Source organism: Lygodium microphyllum, chromosome 19 (genome assembly GCF_053477565.2).
Source record: "Lygodium microphyllum isolate KBCC chromosome 19, Lygodium_microphyllum_v1.1.10, whole genome shotgun sequence".
NCBI lineage: Eukaryota > Viridiplantae > Streptophyta > Polypodiopsida > Schizaeales > Lygodiaceae > Lygodium > Lygodium microphyllum.
The window spans coordinates 72,983,905-73,006,105 of NC_141153.1; the positions used below are offsets into that span (position 1 = coordinate 72,983,905).

At 39.3% G+C, this 22,201-nt stretch overlaps 1 protein-coding gene across 2 annotated transcripts in view; it reads left to right on the forward strand.

Annotated features, from left to right (window-relative positions):
- LOC148020028 (AP-1 complex subunit gamma-2-like) overlaps positions 1–17,911 on the forward strand; it is a 95,679-nt gene extending 77,768 nt beyond the window's left edge. Inside the window, exons 9-19 of one of the 2 annotated variants that reach the window (XR_015694919.1) lie at positions 27–81; positions 3,180–3,302; positions 3,377–3,472; positions 3,753–3,880; positions 6,567–6,671; positions 15,503–15,804; positions 16,104–16,415; positions 16,566–16,735; positions 16,971–17,075; positions 17,247–17,525; positions 17,632–17,911. Coding sequence is in view for 1 of the 2 variants with exons in the window: in XM_087700298.1 (XP_087556424.1) it covers positions 27–81; positions 3,180–3,302; positions 3,377–3,472; positions 3,753–3,880; positions 6,567–6,671; positions 15,503–15,804; positions 16,104–16,415; positions 16,566–16,735; positions 16,971–17,075; positions 17,247–17,342 (1,492 nt within the window). In the remaining variant the exon portion in view is untranslated. Of the gene's footprint in view, positions 1–26; positions 82–3,179; positions 3,303–3,376; positions 3,473–3,752; positions 3,881–6,566; positions 6,672–15,502; positions 15,805–16,103; positions 16,416–16,565; positions 16,736–16,970; positions 17,076–17,246 lie in introns of both variants that reach the window. The other variant, XM_087700298.1, reaches the window with a different exon arrangement.
- The last annotated feature ends 4,290 nt before the right edge of the window (positions 17,912–22,201 follow it).

Here is a 22,201-nt window from a genome sequence, read left to right on the forward strand (position 1 = left end):
TTCTTGATGCAGTTTTCTGGTTGTAGGTTTGCCCCTGACAAAATCTGGTACATAGACCAGATGATCAAAGTGATGGCAGAGGTATGACTTATTTCCTGGTCTTACAAGTTTTCTCCTCGTCATGATGTAGGATTTTCTCTAGTAATCCTGATTGTGATTCTTGGCTTAGTGTGGAATTATGCTATGTAGAGAGTTGCATTGAATGATATAGATATTGAACAAGTAAAATTGATAAGTAGCTGAATAGCCCAATTCCAGCAGATGAATCAGACAATGAAGAGAGGGGGGTCTGTTTATATGTCTGGACATATGGTCAAACATGGGAAGATAGTATCATTGTTTAAAGGGAAATGTGAATCTTACCTGCTGACATCATCCATCTGTTATATAGAATTTTTCCGGTTTATGAGACGGGCCAAAACCCCCTTAACAATATGGATAAGAACCCTGGGATCTTCATGCCAACCTTTTAATTTAAGGAGAAAGTTGCACACAGTGGCTCCTATGCGAAAAACTGAAGCCCTTGTGATAAGATCCACATGATTGATTATTTGAGCAGCCTACACAGCCCAGGCAAGGTTGATGGATCCCAAAATATTTGTAATTTGGCCTGCTATGAGCCAAAATGCACCATCGCTAAATGTCTTCTCTTTACCACCTAACAGCGTACAGCCTTTTTCACTGCAAAGCAAGGTGAGAATCAGATTGCCACAGTTAAGAAAAACAAAACAAATAACAACTTTCCTTGAGATAGCTTGCCAGGCTAGTGGAACAGCTCCCGAACACATAAATCCAGCTTCAAAATTAGCAGCTTTAACCTTTTAAGCTGCTTGTTTTCAATGAAAACTTGTCCAGCCTTGAACAAAAGCATAATGCAGCTGTTCCTTGTTGTTGATAGCAAAAACGTATTCCAAACAGTTGTGAACTGTTGTGAGCAGTCAGGCAAGGCACTAACTGAAGATGTAGAACAGCTTTTTCCATCAGGAAACTGAAAAATGCAGGTTGCAGCTCCTATTTAGCCAGCAGGCAGCTCTGCTAACATGCAGCTTTGCTCTGCCAGGCTTCCAAACTGCAAAATCCAGTTGGCAACTCTGCTGCTGGGCGCCAAACTGCTTCACCAGCCAATAGGGGTCTGACGCAATCAAAACCAAGCTCCACCAAAGTGTAGCGGTGACAGCTATGCGGCAACTTCTCTTGGCTTCGCAGCCACACTAACAAATCAAATGATGTTTATCTTCCAGGAAGTTTTTAACTGTTAGTGCTCAAATCATGCATTCAACATAAGTCAGATTTAAACCAAACATATTTTATATTTTTCCACCAAGAGAGCATCTAAAAAGTTATGACAGTAGTCTCAGAGCAACAATCAAGGAACAGAAATAGATGTTGATTAGAAAGAGAGCAGTGCTTAAATATGCTGGGGTGTCATAAAATACAAACAGAGACAAAGCATCTGGTAGAATGTGGAGATGATGGGGAATTTGGCAGTGCTCTTCTTTTCAGCATGGTTGAGTCTTGGGAAAATATGATTGCGTAAAAAAGGATGTTCTATTGTCTTTCTTAATATGTTTTAAATTAAATATCTTGGTTGAATATGTTTTAATTGAAAGGTTTTTGTGTTTTTAAGCTTCAGTTTAAATGTTTGAATCTTTCTGTTTCAGTTTTTTTGGTAGTTTATCGTTAAATGATTTTCAGTTCAACATTTTAGTTAATAGCATTTTGATTTTCATGTTTTAGTAGACATTTTAGCATTCACGTTTAGTTTTTTTGGGCCATTTTAATGATACAATGTAGCATTTTAATGGCCCAATTGCTTTTGTCTAGTCTTACATGGCTGTTTAATTCACCCACCTGTCCAATTTAACATATCTATAGGCCAAATAAGTTTCATTTTCAATAAGAACATAACCTTCTAAGAATGTTCTTTTTGTGATGTGTTGCTTGATCCCATTTTGTTGCATTCCAATTTTCCAAGAACATTTCCTTGCTAACCTCTAGAGGAGATTGAAGGATAGCTTTAGTCCTAAAAAGATCTCACTCTTTTTGTGGTTAATAGCGCATATGAGTTTGGCAGTTGGCAGGTGGATTGGTTATGGCAAAGATCCATTTGCCCATTTAACATGTGGGGACCCGGAGGAGACACAAAGACACTGCATACAGAGTTTCCCCTCGGACCTAGGAGGTGTGGAGGAGAGTCCTCAGGATGGTGTTTCATGGCTCAGCAGAGTCTACGAGTGATTGTGACATGGGAGGCATTTGCATGGTTCATGGATAGAGTACAAGGCTATGGACGTGAGGATACATAGAGGAGTAATGCCTCTTGAGCAGGATTGCCACACTTGGTTTTTTAGCTTTAGTGTGGACTCAAGGGCATTTCCATAGATGGGAGCTCATAGCTAGCATGTTTGCTTGATATATTTGGACTGCCACATGTAGTCATGCCGTAGAGCGATTTTCCATACTCTTCAAGGGAGATGGAAGAGGATACAAGGTGATTCGGAGACTACGAGGAGGAGAGCTTTTCTCATGACTTGGGATTCTTGCACTTCCTTTCACTATCAGCCACACATGGTTTGGCACTATATTGCTATTTACTCAGGCCTTGCAGTAGACTTTCACTGTGTGTGTGTGTGTGTGTTTTAATGGGAAAGTCCCTTGCAGGGTAGTTTTTTGTACTCGCCCACACATGGTTTGGCACTATATTGCTATTTACTCAGGCCTTGCAGTAGACTTTCACTCTGTGTGTGTGTGTGTGTGTGTGTGTGTTTTAATGGGAAAATCCCTTGCAGGGTAGTTTTTTGTACTCGCCTTTGAATACTTGGTCCCGAGGGGCTTTATTAACTGAATTTTCCTTTCTCTGAAACAAAGCAAAGGAGTACCTTGACATATCTTTATGTGCAGTGTTGCACAGTAAATGGCTTTCCCTTTCTCAGGTTTAAATGTCATATGGTTTGGCTTAATACATGACATAGCTTTTGCATACACCCTTTGCAGATAAGCATCCTTATGAACCTTTTTTTATAACACTTGAACATGCTAGCATATTGAGATATGTGGAACTGTCTCTACATATGTATTCTCACATTGTCACGTGAAAATGTTTAATCCGCATTTCTAATGTCATTCAACATACTCTTTCTTTAGTTCTATGATCTAAAGGTTACCACTTTGTTTTCCAGGCTGGGAATGACGTGACAGATGAAGTCACTAATGCGTTAGTGGTAGTTATAAGTAATGCTTTAGAATTACAAGGATACACCGTGCGATCTCTTTATCGTGCTTTTCAAGATTGGAATGGACAGGTGAATCAAGTCTCTGATGATTGTGGTACATATTTTTGTAAGCAGTGTTACTGATACTGGATCAACATACATAGGAAAGCTTTGCACAAGTGACAGTTTGGTGCATTGGAGAGTTTGGTGAGATGCTTGTAAATCATGCCGGTGAACTAGAAGCAGAGGAACCAATAACGGTTAGTATTCTTTGCAGTTTTTGGGTGACTACAGAGCATTAAGGGTTACTTGTTTTACTTTGTATAACTTGGTATGGGCCATGGGTCAAACATTTACATACTCTCGACTGCTTTTATTGTTGTAGGTGGGGCCTAGTTTTATCTTGCATAGTTAGGAGAGTCATTAGTCGCTTTGTTCTGTTTGTTTTTTAAATTCTGTTTTAAAGCAAAGATGTTGTGGAGATTGTCATCTTTGTAGTCTGTAATATTTGCCATGTACTCTCCTCTGTTTCTGGAACAGGTCACTGAATCAGATGCTGTAGACCTTGTAGAGAAAGTTATCAAGGACCCTGGAGTGAAACCTGAAACACGTGCAATTGCCCTTACAGCACTGTTGAAGCTCTCTTCTCGCTTTCCCTTATGCTCTGGGTAAGATTTTCCACATCTGTGTATTGTACCTGTAAATATTCAAGAGAAGCTTCTGTACTTATTCTGTTTGTTTTCCTTTTCTCTTTCTTTTGATATATGGATTTTCCCAGTTGTTTGGCAAAAGTGATTTGTCGTTATTTAGCAATTTACAGGGTACCGACAACAACCACCTGAATTTGAGCTTCAGCCTAGATATGCATCTGAAATATTTCAACTTACTTATCAATTTGAGGCTTTATATAGATATATGCATTTGAACCTCTCAGCCTAAATATGCACATTGAACAACTTTCATGATCATGGTGACTTCTTGATTGTACGTGTAATTTGATGGATCTAGCCCAAACTCCAAGTAATTAATCATTCATTCGTGCAAGCAAGGCCCTTATTTGCTTGAGTTCTGGTTACATGCACTGAATCAGATCATATAGGTGGAAGTGTGGACTTCAAACTGACTACATGGGTCCACTACAACCTATGACCACCCTCCATAAAGGTGGAAGTGTGTATTATCTTTAGAATCATGATTTTTATTCTAATCCATTGTGTGGGTCCGCAATTGCATGTGATCACTCATTAATAATCAGCTCTCAGGTGATTACTCATTAGTATCTACTCTGAATGAACTTCTCTATATGGAAAGAAAGAAGAGTATCAAATAGTTGTTTGTTTCCTACTCATAGATTGTTTAAGAGGATATATGAAAAAAATTTGGAGGTAAAGCAATGCTGCCCACACTTCATGACACTTTTTGGCCTAGACAATGCCTCACTAAGTTTATATACAGAGGATGTGATATTGGTAATTCTTTACTGTTTGGTTACTTTACTGCTCTATGCTAATGACATGATCCTGGCATTCGACTCACATGTGGGATTATAGTGCCACATGGATGCATTAGAAGATTTTGCTTGGAGTGGGCTCTAGAGTTGTAGTGAACCATATCAAGATCATGGCCAAAAGGAGGTAAGAAGGTGGAGGTGATAGACCATATGCATATGTGGGCATGGTGTTTAACATAGGAGGCTGTTTCTACATCTGACAAGCATCACAAGGTAGGCTCATATGAGGGTATTTTGCACTTGCACAAGTTGGAGTGATAATGTTACTAGGCATAGAAAGTATGACTTTTGATACATCAGTCATCCCTTGCTATAATCCGTCACCTTCATGAGCCTCTTCTTGCCTGGTTGGCGACAATGGATGGAGAGTCTGTTGATCCTTATTATATTCAAGATAATGGATACCAAATCCACAGTAAAGAAGAGCTAGTAAAGACTTTCAAACCAGCAGCCTTCTTAAGACCATTAGGGCCATGGACCCAGATAGACTATCATGGTGAGCCTTTTAGTCATTGCTAGATATTTCGACACATGGCTGTAATGCATCATACTATGCTGGCACATTGCATTCGTTGGTAGAGCATGGGCTGGACATTAATTGATTATCACCCTCCAGTATGATGATGACTCCCCATACTAAAGACTCCCTTTAAAGGCAAGGAATGCAATTTTGAGATAGGATTTGATATGGTTGTACAGTCCAGAGACTTGGTCTGTTCTGTTCTCTACTACCAAGTTCTAGCACTCTGCAGATCATTTTCTTTAATTCAAGAATGAGAGGATTACCTAATGTCCTATTTACATGGATCCACGTGTGTTCTATGCTAGGAGAGTCCAAATGATCATCCCACACTCTTGAGATTTAGGTGTAGGGCAGGACGCAGCACACATGCCTAGGGAAGACATGACATGGATGTTCCAGCTTAGCTGAGTTCTATACCATGATTACAGATGGTACTGTGTTTTCCTCACAGAGCTACAAAGACATCATAAGAAGCTTGTATCGGCACTGCTAGAGATCCCAGCCACATATCTATGCGTGTGGATGTGGATGCCCAAAGGAGAAAATTTGTGAGTCCAAAGGTGAATAACAAAACATGTATGTGGATGCAAAAAGGAGAATAACAATGAACTCATTCTTTGTTGTCCAAGCATCCCAAAAATCCACCCAATGAACAAAGTGGATAAGTGCTAAGCACTTATCCTTACACTTGCCATGAAGAACCCTGCAGAGGAATGGCAGGGCATGCTGTAAACTGCAGGCCATTGCACATAGGCAGGAAACTCTCCTTATTGTGTTTGACTGGGGGGTGGGCTGAAAGTTTCTGAGAAAGGGATGCAGGGATGATAGGTGGAGGGGTGGAGGCTCACTGAGCGGGTTTTCTGCTGTCCTCTCCTCCCCCTTTTTTGGGGGAAAAGGGAGATTCCTTGGTACAAGGTTGCATCCATGTGATTATATGAGGATCTAGGCCATAGTTTCCATCACCATAGGGGGTTCCCCTATAGTCTTGTATTGGGGGAGATCTTCCCATCATAATCCTATGTTGGATCTTTTAGCATAAGCAAGAAAAACTCACACTGCTTGTATACATTGAGAGAAATGGTTTGCTAGTTATTTTCTTGTTTATTTCTTACATTTATTGACAGGTAATATTCCATGGATGGGTTGTGTTCATCTTTTGGTCTCACAGATCAGTTTGGCTTTTCATGGATATTAATGTGTTTCTCTTGGCATAAGAATGGATAATATGCAGCTTCTTTCTTTGCTTCATAGAGCACTCTGGTTCTAAACAATGGTTAACACTTTCCTTGTTATATACTCCCCTCTTCCCTTTTGTAAACAGACATATCAAAGAGTTAATATCACAAAACAAAAGCAGTTTTGTCTTGGAGCTGCAACAAAGAGCAATTGAGTTCGGCTCTATTCTTTCCAAACATCAAAACATCAAGTCAGTCTACAACATCCCTGCAAATTCCTGATGTGTGGTATTCTCTTGTTATAGCAAAGATGGTGTAATGAACTACTCTGTTCTTCATATACAGACCGGGCTTGTATAGTTTTCTCAGTGTTTTACTGATTTACTTGTAGAAAGAACATTCACTCTTTGAGATGTATTGTCTTGGTTCATGCTTCCTTCTTGCTTGTTTAGTGTTGTTCATATAGTTGCTGTGTATTTTGATCTTCACTTTTATATAGTTACAAGCCTTGTTTGTTGGATGAGTACACTACAGGCAGAATAATTGTTAAAAAATACTGTACTAAGTTATTGCTATGCATGTGTTATGCATGCAATGTAAAACAGTTGATACATAGCAGTCTCTTGTCTATCAAGTACTGAGCTTGGACATCAGTAGAACCTGAAGGTTATTGATACTTTTGTGATTATAGTAGCCATCTGTCCACCTTCTAAGGTGGTTATGTTACAGAAGGTTCCAATCTGGATTTCCTCATCAAAAAGGCTTCAAACAAGTAGAGATTTGACCAGGCCATGAATCGGTAAAATCCTTTGTGTAGTGACAAATCTTCATTTTCCAGTTTGGCTATGCATTGTAGGACACGTGCAATACTTGTTTGAATATATGTTTCTCTTTTGCAAGGTCTGCTCAACATACTAATTCCCAATTGCAAGCCTATAAATGTTAGGAAGTTTGCAGACTATGTATGTTTATGTGGCCATCACTAGGAAATATCCCATGTTTCTGTGATGGAATATGACACATTGTGATGTACCTGATGCCACCCATTTTTATCTGAAACGATGACTATGAAAAGAGCAGGCAGCTTTTGAAGATTTTATCTTCTGGATTAGGGGCATGACCACCCTTGGTTCATGCAGAGTTTGGTAGATTTGCAGGCTCTCTTCAGTCCTTGAGGAGAGAGAGGGTAGAAGGGTTCATGATACTCTCGTAGATAGACAAATTTTATGTAGATGATTGAGCCTATGTAGTTGGCATTGTTCATGGAGCCACTTTATGCAATTGCGGACTGGTGTAATTGGTTCTTGTGGAGGGAGTCATGGGACTGACTACCAATGTTAGAATTCTAGGTCACTTTAGATCAACTCTTTCTTGAGAGAGGAGGCCAGGAGCATGAGAGAGGATCTCTTGGAAAGTGAGAGGGCTGCTAGAGCTTCATCAGCTGCTGAATTCCACAACTAGACATCCAGGTTATGAGAGAGAGAAGAGAGACTGCTTGGTAGAGTACCAGGAGGGTGATCACTGAAGTCCGAGAGCCTGAATCAATACTTGATGGGCCGTTTTTAAGGGGAGGAGATTGCAAAGCTCTAGCAACTATTTAGCACCAAAATCAGACTGCATTAATACAAATTATCGTGCATTTAGTCCTGCTTTAGCTCCACAAAAACAGCCCCAAAAAGATTTATACATTAAAAATGCTTTTTTTTTTTGGCAGTAGGTCAAATGCCAAAAAATACCCTATATATAAGGACATGTTGTGGGCATCTATCTTGATCCCTCTTAATTCTTTTTGACATCCACATTGTGCCAAAGCTCTCCATCATCACCTGTTGGATTTCCTGCCCTCATTATCTTGAGGGTCTGCCCTTGCTGCCAGTGGTGCTGCCATCACTCCAAGGTTGCCACTCATCTGCCACATGTGCTGCCTAGCTACTTTTGCTGCTGCCAGTGCTGGTGCCACCATCTGGTCCACTGCTTTAAAGCTAGGGCAAAGTGTTGTAGTTGCAAGTGGAATTCAGGTAATAGACCTTACATCAACTCAATGATAGCGGAGTATTTTTGGCCTTCCATGAGCAGACCACCTCTGGTGGAATAAAGTGTCATGACACATTGAGCATGGGATATCCTTGTATATATTAGACTTTGGCCTTTGTTACTTGCCAACAGTAGAGCCTTACGTGCTTGAGTACCCACAATGCCAACTTAATAAAGCTGAATGGCACAAACAAGAGGAGACGTTATATCATGTATAAATTCCCTATAAGAAACATAGGAGCATTTTTATGGATTTTGTAGTAGGATTACCCCGTACAATTGAGATCATGATGTAATTTGGATCATGGTCAATGAGTGATAAGAATTGCTGGATTTATTTTAACAAAGATGATCGTTAAAAGCAATGAATTGACTAGTCTCTTTATTGAGCACCTTTATAGACCTTATGGTTTGCCTGATGAAATAGTGAGTGATTGAGATCCCAAGTTCATTGGCAATTTTGATAGATGGTCTTCCAAAAAATGGAAACTTAATTATCCATGTTGTGCTTGGAGCATCTGAGACCGACCAATAGATTGAAAGGACAAATTAAACTATGGACAATATGTTGCATGCATATGTCTCTTGTAGACAATTTGATTGGGAGTGTTAACATTCCTAAGATTGATTTTGCTTATAATAGTGCTAAGTAGATATAGTCCACTTTTGTTGACATATGGTTTTGAACCAAAGCCACCAATTGTTGTCAAGTTCAAGGGGGTGAAAATATAGTCCATAGATGATTTTTTAGACAATATGTAGGAGATCTTGACTATTGCAAGGAAAAACATTAAAATAGCCAAGGATGGTGCTATGTTTCATACTAACCTATATTGTACTCCTAGAGAGCTCCAGGAGGGCATGTGGGTTTACCTTAAAGTCCCAAAGAACTTCAATCCAATAACTAGCAGCAACTGCATTAAGTTATCTTTGAGGTATTGTGATCTTTTCTACATTACTAAGAAGATAAGTAGTGTGTCCTATGAGCTTGATTTGCCTTTGAAAATATGAGTTTATCCAATGTTCCACATGAGTCATTTAAGGAGTTGTAATATGTCTCCTTGGAGAGATGGCTCACAAGGAAAGACTATCCAACTAGGTGGCTTTGAAAGCACGTTTGGGGATGTAGTGGCTAGTCGTTGCATTCCTCTATGAAGCTATAGTATGATATCTTTGGGAATAGCTCATAACTTCCAATCCCCTTGGAAGATGATGATCTCAGAGGCATAATATCCATGTGCCGAATAGCTTAGTTCTTGTGATATCACCACACAGTTAACTCCATCAAAACAAGCTACCATTAGTCTAGGGGTCTAGTGGTAGCCCATGGGGATGGACACCTCCTAGGAGCCGACATCCAAGATGGGCATGTCACTCATCATGCAAAAACTAGTTGGGATAAGGCGCTTTAGTGGCTAAAGTTTAGGGTTATTCTTTCTTAAGTCCCCTGTTATCTAGGCCCCTATATGAGATGCTTAGTGCATATCCCGACTAATCAAGCATTGGTCTTCTCGAAGCTATCAACTAAAGGAAGTGAAAATGAGCAGCCCCATTTGATGAAACTAAGGGTGAAAGGGTTTGGTCTTCTAATAGTGCTTGCATAACTTATGCATATGGTATACCTAACTACAAAACAAAACATAGTCTCAATTGTGCAATGAAAGATCATCTAGAGATCTCTTCTTCACACCTATTGGGCGAGGCAATCCTACAAACTCTATCTTTCGATCTCCTCTAATTCTCTGCATCTTGCACATGCTAGTGGAGCCTTGCCATAGTCAAGCCATGTGCCAAGTGGTGTAAGTCTTTGCTACACTTATTATGTTCCTCTTATGTTCTAGTGTGAACACTCCCACTCCCTTATCCATGGGTACTGCTTCCCTTTTAGTTGGAGAAGGGTTTTTTTGCCCATGTGAACTCCCATCAATGGGTGTGGTACTGAATACCTTAGCGATCGTACTTTCATATTCATTCTTACATAGTGAATGTGACCTTCGAGCACTCTCTTCTCTCTAGTTGTTTGCTTGTTCACTGAGTGTGTGCATACTGTTGAACCCTAACCTAAGAGTGGTATCAATAATCAAAGCCATATCTTTTTGCTACTACCACTTTGCTTACACACTGCCATAGCCACCATTGAGACCTATGCTTGGCTGCTCTTCTCCTTGCTTGTCAGCAATGCTTAGCTGCTCGTTGTGTTCTCTAACCTGTTCCAACACTCACACATGCACTTGATTGTGCCTATCAGCCTTTGCCAGTTTGCTTTGTGCTCTTGACAATCTTGTGCTAAATCAACAGGTTGAGCAGGTGACAAGACTGCCCAACTACTATTCACACATCTCTTGCACCTATAGTAGCTAATGCAACAAACAGGACAACACACATTCCCACATCGCCTGCACCTGTTTCGCATGTTGCGGAGGCCCAACATCCCTGCCAACAAGCTTGATACCATAGTCACATGGAATGGCCATTCTTGGGTCTTCTATCCCCATTCCGTATTCCTAGTTCCCATTTCAAGCCTATTGCATGTGACTATAGTCACATGAAATGGTAATTCATAGTCACATGAAATGGTAATTCATAGCCCTTTCCATTTCCCGTTTCATGTGACTATGCTTGACACCTTTATGCTAATACAGTAGTTATGTTCAACGCAAATGGCACACGTTTTTCATCTCGATGCTCCCACCAAGCATTGATTAAACTTGCACATGCTTGATTAAACTTGCACATGCTAATTCTTAATCCATGGCACTATTCAACATCATTTTACATTAAAATATTCATCTCCCAAGCCTTAATCAACATTAAGCTACTTTAAATTGCTCATGTTTGCGTGCCATATCCTTGCCAAACACAAATTTTGGGAATTTAACATCAAACCTTAAATTTTCCCAAATTTCTTCAAGAAGTTTAGGGCTTTTGTCATAGTTCCCAAAGCTCATCAAATTGTTGGGGATTTTTCACTCAATGCTCAAAAGTTGCTCGATCTTGTGTCAAAATTTTTAGCTTTTCACATTTGAGCTCAAATTTCATCAAATTTCACTCATAAGTATGGGTGTTTTGTTAAAATTTTCCAAATTCATTGGCATTGAGGCCAATTACACCTTACGGTGTATGTCAATATTTGCACACATCAAAGCCCTTTTAACTGCATATTCTTTATCAAGCCATTAATATTTCGAAAAATTGTGAGTTTGCGGTCTTTTCTTTGCTTTATTTTTATGCTGCAAGTGCATTTGTACTTTGGACAGCAGCTGGTTAAAAACAACCAGAATTTTCAGCAAGCAATGGCAAGGAAAAATGATTTGGTCAACATGTTTGGGGACTCAGACAATTTGGATGGCACTAATTATATCATGTGGGCATACATGATGAGGCATGTACTTGTTGCCAAGCAACTTTGGGGTTATGTATGTGGTTTAGAAGTTAGGCTTGTAGACCCGGTTACATAGAATGCTACAAGTTCTTCTAGCTCATCCACTATCACTAGTGAATGTTCTGCTCCAACTCTTGCACCTTCCACAACAGATCAATTAAAATGGGATGGGCATGTTGTCTAGGCTCATACTTTGATTTCACTTTCGTGCAAGAGACAAGTTGTCCTACATATTCGGTCATGTACAACAGCCAAGGATGCTTGGGATAAGCTTGCTTCATTGTATCAGGTAGGCCATGAAGCTTGTGTAGCCTATTTGCATAAGCAACTTGAGATGGAGCACATGACAAAGGGTGAATCTATGGATACATACATTACACTTTTCAAGGACGTTACAGAGCAACTTGCTAATATTGATGAAATAATTCTTGTGCCTCTCTTGTATCTACAGTCTTGGCTAGTCTACTTGATACTTATCAAAGCTTTGCTACTACACTTCATTTACTTACAAAAGGAGATGCTTATGCATACACATTTAATTCATTGGTATCACTATTGTTACAAGAAGAGCAATCAACACTGAATTGCTCTAATATAAGTATGGGCAATCAAGCATTTGCAGCCAGTCCATCGAAACAAAGAGAAGTCATGACAGCCTTCAAACTCAAAGGGTAAAGGCAAAGTAAGTTTTTCTATGGACTCCTTAAGCACCAAGGATGATGGTGCAAAGAAAAAGAGGGGCAATTATTGCAGGAAGAAGGGGCAAATTATTGAAGAATGCAAAAAGAGAATGGCAAGTGAAAAGAAGAAACAATCGGGCATGAGTGTTGCTAAAAATGCAGCAAATGCGAAGGATGCAACCACACATTTGGCAAGCTTGGACATTGGTCAATCTTATACCTTTGTTGTGTGTTGCTTGTATGATCCTTCTTCACATGAGCATGGTCTTTTATTTGCTGAAAATTGCAGCGCATGATATTTTGAGAGTGGAGCTTCTAAGCACGTAATGTCCTTTCGTGACTTATTTGTATCATATGCAAATGTACAAAGCGGGGATCCGTTGTATGTGCAAACAAAGCTTCGTATGCAATTGAAGGCACTGGTTAGATTCCCATTATTGCAGTGTATGGAAAAACTATCATGCTTAAAAATGTCTTATATATGCGAGGCATAAAGAAAATTTTGCTTTTAGTTTCAGTCATTGCATGTGTTGGTTTTGTGTTTAAATTCCACGTGGACCGATGCAATATCAACTGTAGTGATGGGGATTCCCTCATTGTCACTAAGACTTTGTACAATGGACTCTATCGGCTTGATTTATATAAGAGGAGAGCATCAGAGGATGCATTATAGGTTGATGCCACCATTGTGGATGACATTGAGTTATGGCATTCTCAGTTTGGTCATATTAGTTATGGTAGTTTGCTTTGCCCAAAAAGCAAAAATATAGGGCTCTCTATTGAAAGCACCTACTCACAATGTATGTGAAAGTTGTGTACTTGGCAAAATGTATCATGCTTCATTTTCCAAGGGTGGTTCTATGTGTGCGGATCAGAAATTACAGCTTGTGCATATTGATGTTTGTGGACCCATGCGTATCAAATCCATTGAAGGATACTTGTACTTTGTTACCTTCATTGATAACATGACTCATTGTTTTGCATATGCTTTGAGGCACAAATTTGAAGTGTTTGCATGCTTTAAAACATTCTTGGCCTTGGCTAAAAATGGCAATGGATGCAAGCTAATTACACTACATACTGATCAAGGAGGAGAGTAGATGTCACGGGATTTCAACTCTTTTTTGGCTGAAAGGAGCATTATCCATCATTATACTACACCTTACACACCTCAACAAAACGGTGTGGCTAAAAGAAAAAAACCACACTTTGATTAAAATGGCACGTTGTATATTGTCACACAATAAGTTGCCTCCAAAATTTTAGCTTGATGCTATCATGTGGGAAGTGTATATGCTAAATCACAGCCCAACTAAAGCATTGGCTGAATGTATACCTTATGAGGCTTGGAATGGCCGGAAACCAACGGTGTTGCATGTTCATGTCTTTGAGTGTTTTGCATATGCTTTGGCTCCACAACCATGAAGACATAAACTGCAAGACAAGGCTGTCAAATGTATTTTTATTGGTTATAGTGCGGAAAGTTAAGGATATAGCTTGTACCAATCCTCTCTCTACGGAGAAGTTTGAAGCCTTTTGCAAGGTTCTAGGCTTGACATCATTTGGGGATTAATCTGCCTATTCCTTGTATACGTTCACATCATTCACTCAAGGGGGTTTCGTTACACTTATTGTGTTCCTCTTATGTTTTGGTGTGAACTCTCCCTTATCCACGGGCACTTTTTACCTTCTAGCTCAAGAAGAGTTTTTCCCCTGTGTGAACACCCATCAATGGGTGTGGTACTTGGTACCTTAGGGATTGTACTCATATTCATTCTCACATAGTGGATGTGACCTTCTAGGTGAGTGTGCATGTGCTGCTGAACCCTAACCTAACAGTCTTATGAGCTAAAAGTCATAGGAAGAGTGACATCTTCTTGGTCTTGAAGCTATCGTCCAATATCCTCCAAAAATATATCAAGAGGGGCCCTGAGATGCCCTGTCTGTGCCTCTGTACCAGCAGTTAGTGCTGCTGGCTGATGACTCTGCTTTGACCTTGCTCATCTATATCCTCCTCCCTAACCTGGTAGTGTAGTTGAAGAAAGCCACATCACATGGTTTTCCCAGGAATGGATCTATCCAGACCCACTCTTCTGGGTTTCATTGTAATCTTTTTAGGGGCCTACTCTGATAGGCCCAAAGTCTCCATCTATCTATAAGCAAGTAGCTAGATCCGGGTCAATGCACCATCCCCCATTCTTTGATTCTCTTCCTAGAACATCTTGAGACTCTGCCAGATCCAAGTCCTCTCTCTGATGTCAGCCATAATCCTCAACTGTGAAGGTGAAGCTCTTGTCTCTAGCAGTTGCAATGACCCCTAGTAAGATGTCCTGTTTGGAAAAGAGATCTAAGTTTTTATGCATGGATTGGTCTTGTTGGAATCGTTTATTGTTGATGGGTTGTCTTACATTTTTTTATCAATGTGACAAGAGGTTCTCTAGCATAGGGACATAGGATGGCCATTTTCTAGCTTCCAGTCCCAGATCCAGCCAGCTGTCCTTGAATGTTAGAGCCCCCTCTGATGATGACAGGGGATGGAATTCCAGTCCCTGTCCCCATTCCCAAAACCTGCTCCATGTCACTATAAACTCTAGTCATGTCAAAAAGTGAACCATTCTTTCCAGTTTCATTTGATTAGCAGTTTCGGAGTGCACCCTTTTACTTTTGTGATAGAATTGCAACATGAGCTAAGCTGGATAAAATAGTCTACAAAGCATCTTGCTCGTCAGAACAGACAGAATGCTCAATAGCATTTAAATTTCTTCTCACTAAAGCTTTCAATTTATTATTTAGCTATCACAAAAAATCAAATTGTGTCATATATGAGAATTCTTTTGTCTAATAGTAATAAATGACTTAATTGTTTGTCAACCATTTTGTGAATTGATAAGTGGAGATAGGTATATCTGCAAGTAAATCAATTTCATCATGTGTGATTTGTTACTAATGGTTTCCAATGGTCTTGCTTTTATTCTTATCAATGCAGGGCAGCCTTAGTTGAACGAATGCCAGCACTAGATGAAGCCAGTTATGCGGCCAAGAAGGCTGATGAGGCTAGTGTTGGGCTGGCTGATGGGAAAGTAGTACCTAGTTCTCCTGTATCAACAACCAAACCTGTTGCTAATGGGTCAACAAAGACGAACATTACACCAGCAAATGCTCTTATGGACCTTCTTGACTTGAGTGTGGATGATACACCTACCACACGGCCAGAGTCTGCTGGTGATTTCTTGCAAGATCTTCTTGGTGTCAGCTCTGCTTCTTCTTCAACAAACATCACACAACCAGGTATTGATGAAAATTGCTTTTGGACTCCTGAAGTAAATGAAGCAACCTGTAACAAAGGGCCTACTGCTAGAAGCTCTAGAATGATGGAGATTCAAGTTGATAGCCTTAACACCTAAAGTAGGTTGCTTGCGAGCTTATGTTAGTGAAAAGCCATTTGGATGCTTTGAGAAGGGTTGAAATTGCCATAACTTTCAATATCAAATTTCTAATGTGTTGTGTTTCTTTAAGGGAAGCATTATATTTCACTCTCTCTCTCTCTCTCTCTCATATGTATGTACATGTATGTATGACTGATACAGGACAGACTACAATTGGAGGAGCCGATGCATTGCTGGATCTCCTATCACTTAGTGGTCCAATTTCAGCGGCACCCGCATCTGTGGCAACACCTTTGTCTGTGCCCAGCATCTCATCTACACAAAGTTCTCCTTCAGTAGTGGGAACCATGCAGAATAATCTTATAGACTCCTTGTCGGTCTCGACCTTCTCTGGGCCATCACTAGTTGATACAAACCTAATTCCTTCCGGGAATGGTGCCTCAGTTAGTACACCAGCATCCACAGCAGCTGATTTATTGAGCGACTTTGGAACGGAACTGTCTACTAAAAAAGGTGCTGATTGCATCGTTATGAGTTCTTTGAGTTCGTTTTATATCACCTGAAACCCCTTTCTAAATGCCGATTTACTCAACAGAACTGTCTATGTTATTTAATAACACCTCAAGACTCTTGCCTAAATATGATTGATCCCTTCGATTGCAGAGGAGCCACAGTTTCCTTCTGTAGATGTGTTTCAAAGTAAAGCGCTGAAAGTGACATTTAGCTTCTCAAAGCCTTCAGGAAAACCTCAAACAACAATGATAAAAGCCACTTATGCAAATCTGTCATCTACTCCATATTCAGATTTTATTTTTCAAGCAGCTGTTCCCAAGGTAAGTAAACACATTACTTTTAAATTATGTCGAGAGTTAAATTTTTAGATGTTCTGCTCTTTTGCAGAGTTAAAAGGTTTTATTGTCTCCTCATTTTACCTTTCCATTGATCACATCAATTTGAAAGTTGGGAATTGTGTGTGTGTGTGTGTGTGCGCTTTTTTTTTCTTACTGAATTTCAAGGGTACACTTTCAGTTTATGCAACTGATTTGTTAACTTTCCATATATATCCAGTTTATGCAACTACATCTCGATCCTGCAAGCAGCAATATGCTACCTCCAAAGGGAGATGGTGTTATTACACAGACAATGGTCGTGCACAACAACATGCATGGGCAGGTCAAGTTACTTACAATATTTTGATTGGCAAAGTGCACTTTTTGAAGTCAATACTGTCTTACGATTTTTGATAGGGCAGGATCTCTTGGTAAAATGTGTCTTGTTCAAGTGGTCTGCTTCAGTGGATCAATGTGAAAAGAACCTTTGGTGATTCTGTTATCCAATGTGCAGAAAAGTCTTGCTATGAGGCTAAGATTTGGATATAAAGCAAATGGACAGGATGCACTCGAGCAAGGCCAGATCAACAATTTTCCACCTGATCTGTAGCAGTAATTTGTCAAATGTGCATACAGCAAAAAGTGCAGGTTATCATGTGAAGTGGGCAGCACCTCTTTGTGAAACAGATGCGACTCTCATGGAGTAAATGAAGCAGGGTATTACTAAGTTTTTCCAAGGCTGGCAATTTTGAAATTTTCTACTGTTGGAGGTCACCTCATTTGTTGACAATAGGTAGAAATATGAAGCCATAAGCTCATGGTTCTGAATTGTCCTTTGCATTCCCTGATGAGAAGACATACTTAGGTTTGCTGATTCTAACTACATGCTATACATGTAGGCTTTTCTTCTGTGGACCTTGCTGGAATCCTAATCTCTCTCATCATCTGCAATCATTTCCCAAGAATTTGAGTTGCTTGATGACCATGCAAAAGAATCCAGGGGTAGCTTTTTGGTCATAGCGGTTTGTAAATTGGTGTATTTATGCCATTTGACGAAAAAGAGCAGCACCTTTTCAGCTCCTGCTACTTTCTGAAGTTAGAGCAAACATACCATTGTAACACTAGATCAATAAGGTTGTATCTACAGTGTTGATATCAATTTTAAAATTTCCTTTTGGAGCTGAGAAGGAAATGGTAGTTCTTAGTAGATCTTCAAAGATGGTGATAGGTGTCAACATCTGGGTTTTCTAAAGTTGGAATGTGGAGTCAAAAAGAGTCACCTACTGGGGCTCCAATTTAAGTTGCATATGCATTTTACCCTTCGCAAACAATTTCCTTAGATCATTCAACATAAAATCTTTCATTGCTTGCATTGCTTGCATGTACATCCAGGCTTCAGTTGTGATGTACAATGAGTCAGAACTAGCTTGTTTATCTTTCAAAATCAAGGTGCTTGTGCATTTCAAGCTCTAAGATCTGGTTTTTTGTTTGCTGCCCAATTTAGACTTTAAAGTCCATATGTACTGTACATGAATACATGATTGGTCTAACTCAATTTTCCATTGGTTGGTATTTGCAAACAGTCAACTGAAACATTGAGAACAAAGAAATAACTGTGCATTGAGCTTTTGATGACCATGACGACTAGGAGACCACCCACCACAACTGAAACATTGAGAACATAGAAGAAATAACTGTGCATTGAGCTTTCGATGACAACGATGACTAGGAGACCACCACCACGCCACTTATTGAGCTTTTGACTACTACAACACACCCCCCACCCCCTCCCCCCCACAAAAAAAAACACACACACACACAACAAAAAAGGAAAAAGGGGATATTCCCTCATCCTCAATATCTTTTGTCTTCATGTGTAATTGAGTTGTAACACCACTAATTCTTTTATATATTGCATAGGGCTCTCCCTCTCTCTCCATGCTAGACCTACTCTATCCCATCTCCTAAAACGTATATACAATCCTAAATAGAAATGGGGGCAATAGACCCCCTCAATCTCAAACTACATAACTCAACATTTTGAATGTCAAAAACTCTAAATCCTAAACTTGTACTCATAGTAGAAATTCTAAGCCCTAGTTCCTAATTCCTATATCCTATATACCTCACACCTTAAGTGTTGCAAATTAGGTAATGCCATATAAACATGAAAACATGTAAGTACGCACACTTGTATCCCAGTTGTCTCAATCACACATACTTCTTAGTGTGCACACTACATGTGTGTGTATCTTTTTCAATTCACATTGAAGTAGCTATATTCTTAATTGTATACACTCTCTCTCAAACATCATTCCCCCCCTCACACCTTGCCCACTCCCCCCCCCCTCGACAAAAAAAAAAGGGAGTCCAAGTCTTATGGGAGGGGTATTTATGTCTATGAGGTAGCAAATTGGAAGTTGAGAATCTGATTTTGGACTCACTTTGTCAAAGTGCTTACAAGAATTAGAGGAAAAGCTAACAACAAAAGTGATTACAACCAATAAAAAGATTGAAGATGAAGCCAAGAAATTACCATAAAGAATAAGTATTGGTTAAGATAGTATTCTATGCATACATAGGTGCCCTCCTTGAGGGATGGCATGAAGAAACACAAGAGGAACTAGTTCATGAAGAATGTCAAGAATGCTCAAAGTCATACATGCTAGAGGTCAAACTAAGGCCAATATTGGAAGAAAAAGGGTTCAGGTGGATAGTATCATGGCGAGTCATTAAGCAAGGAAAAAAACAAGCAACTTTGGAGTTTGGAAACATTGAAGATAAAGTTGAAGTCTTAATCAATATGTTTCAAGGAAAGAAATTTATGGATCACAAATAAACTTACACTAGATTAACTCAAAGCACAATCAATTAAAGTTGCCAAGATGAAGGCAACTGGAAAGGAGGGCATATGGGTAGTTTGTAGAGGTGGCAAAGTCACCATAGAGGAGTTCAAGTAGTCTAAGTGCTAAGTTGCTTTGGGGCAAGTGGACAATTTATTGAGGTGGCAAACTCATCACAAAAGCACAAAGTTACTTTTGGGTCATAGTGTGGTTTTCTTTTTTGTACCAATAGTGCCTTGCCATCGGTTTTTTTTGTACCAATGGCTTCTTGAAGTGGATTGTAACCAAAAACTTTAATCTGTGTATATTCTATAAACATTTGTGCATCTAAAAGGATCTCTCTCTCTCTCTCTCTCTCTCTCTCTCTCTCTCTCTCTCTCTCTCTCTCTCTCTCTCTCTCTCTCTCTCTCTCTGTGTGTGTGTGTGTCATACATTTAGTCCTAGATATCTATCCTATCATATATGTCAAAACCTACACTTTTTCATGATATACCTGCTATTCACTGTGAGCAAGATAGACTTGTTATTCACTATGTGCAAGAGATCTTCTGTTCACTATGTTGTGGAAAGACCTATTGTTTACTATATTGAGAACAAGCCTGTTGTTCATTGTGTTCAAAAAAGACTTGTTGTTCACTATTGTTTAGGATAGATTGCTATATACTGTCTAGACAATAAGGATTTGACTAATTTAATGCTCTATTAATGCTTATGGGGTAGTTATGCCCATATGATATATTGATACTCAAGAAAGGCTTTTGGATCGATTAGAGTTTGTTTAGCTTGGTATTTGGAATGTTCTTTATTGTTATACACTATGGACAGTAAGATTACTGGTTGAAAGCTTATGTATTGCATATTTGCATGTACTTTCAGATGATACATGGATATATTGATGCTTGGCATTGGATATGCTTATGTTGAGCTCTAATCCTTGGTTTTGAGCTCTGTTGGATATATATTTGTAGTGGCTATTTGTTTATGTGGTTTTCCATTTACAGGTTCGAAGGATTATTGTGGATATATACTCTTGTATATGTATTGATTCATGTCTTTGGGCACCTGGATGTTATAAGACATATGTATTGAGCTTCAATTTGCGCTTGGACATTTTGGATTTGCTTGTGTGGGAGCACATTGATATTTTCTCATTGTAGATCTTGGTTTATTTGAGACAAAGGAAATCTCTTGCTTATGCATATATGCCCAGTTGGTTTTGGTGCACATTGTCTTGCAAGCATTGATGATTGTGGGCTGATTTAGCTTTTGTTTGTATACCCGGTACTTCCTTCTATCAAACGAGTTTGTCAATTTTGGATACATGCTATTCTCTTTTTTGGGATTGCGTCTATGTTCCTAACATCTTTGGAACTCTGACAATATTTGTTACCCTTGTGGTTTATGCCTATCTTGCACTGCTAGTTGTATTACATATCTTGATTACTACCCTAATATTCCTGGTAGTGGAAATTTTGTATTTGGTTTTTTCCTCACAGTTATACACTCATTTACTATAGTTTTGTGGCTAGCCATGTTGAAATTTTAGCTTTGAGCAATCCTTTAAGTGTAGATATTGTTATTATAGCAACTTGTTCACTCTGTGCTTTGCACTTATCATGGCATCTGCTATATTGGGGATAGTGCCATCTTTAACATAGACAAGTTAGATGGCACTATGTTCAATTATTATAAGATCCATATTTGGTAGGTATCAATGCAAAAGAAGCAAATCTGATCATTAAAATATAACAAGGAGTTTAATGCAAAGGCATGGGTTGATTTGGATGAGCTATGTAAGTCTACCATTATCTTGTTGTTGTCCAAGTAGGTTTATTCCATTGTTATTAAGACAGAAGGTGTTGCTTATGATTTATGAAAAAAGATATGTCTTACATCTCAATTGTATTGGTTAAATAAGCTTGTGGACCTTCACATGGAGGAGGGCACTTTTATGTCCACTCATTTGAATGAGTTCCACTCCATTATCAACCATATTATCTTACACAGCATTAAGCTTGAGGATAATATAAAGTCTATATTCTTGCTTGTTACACTACCCAAGTCTTGAGATACATTTCGTACTATTATGAGTGCTAATCCCCTTGAGTGTAGGTTTAAATGCTTTGATGTAGAGGGAGCCTTACTTAAAAAAGAAGTGAATATGAAGAACATTAATGCAACTCGTACTTCCCATGCACTTATAGTTAGAGGCAAACACGATGGTAAAGGTAACTATTATAGAGACTCATAGCCCAACAAGGGCAAGTCATTAGCCTCATGGGTAATCACATAATAAGTCCTATGAACGCAAGTCCTCTCTCACTTGTCATTATTGTGGGGAGTGGGGTCAGGTAAGGTTGCAGTGCCATAAGATGCACAATGATAGGCCCAAAAAAGCCAAAGGAAAAGTGTAGAAAAATGCCGTGTCTTTTAATTATTGCAACATTGTTAAGTCCATCATTAAGATTGATAAGATAAATGCCTTGGAGGCATCAGGGTCACATAAGGTTGCAATGCCATAAGATGCATAATGATAGGCACAGAAAAGACAATGGTAAAGTGTAGGAAAATGCCAAGTCTTCTGATGATCGTAGCATTGTTAAATTCACTGTTAAGATTGAAGAGA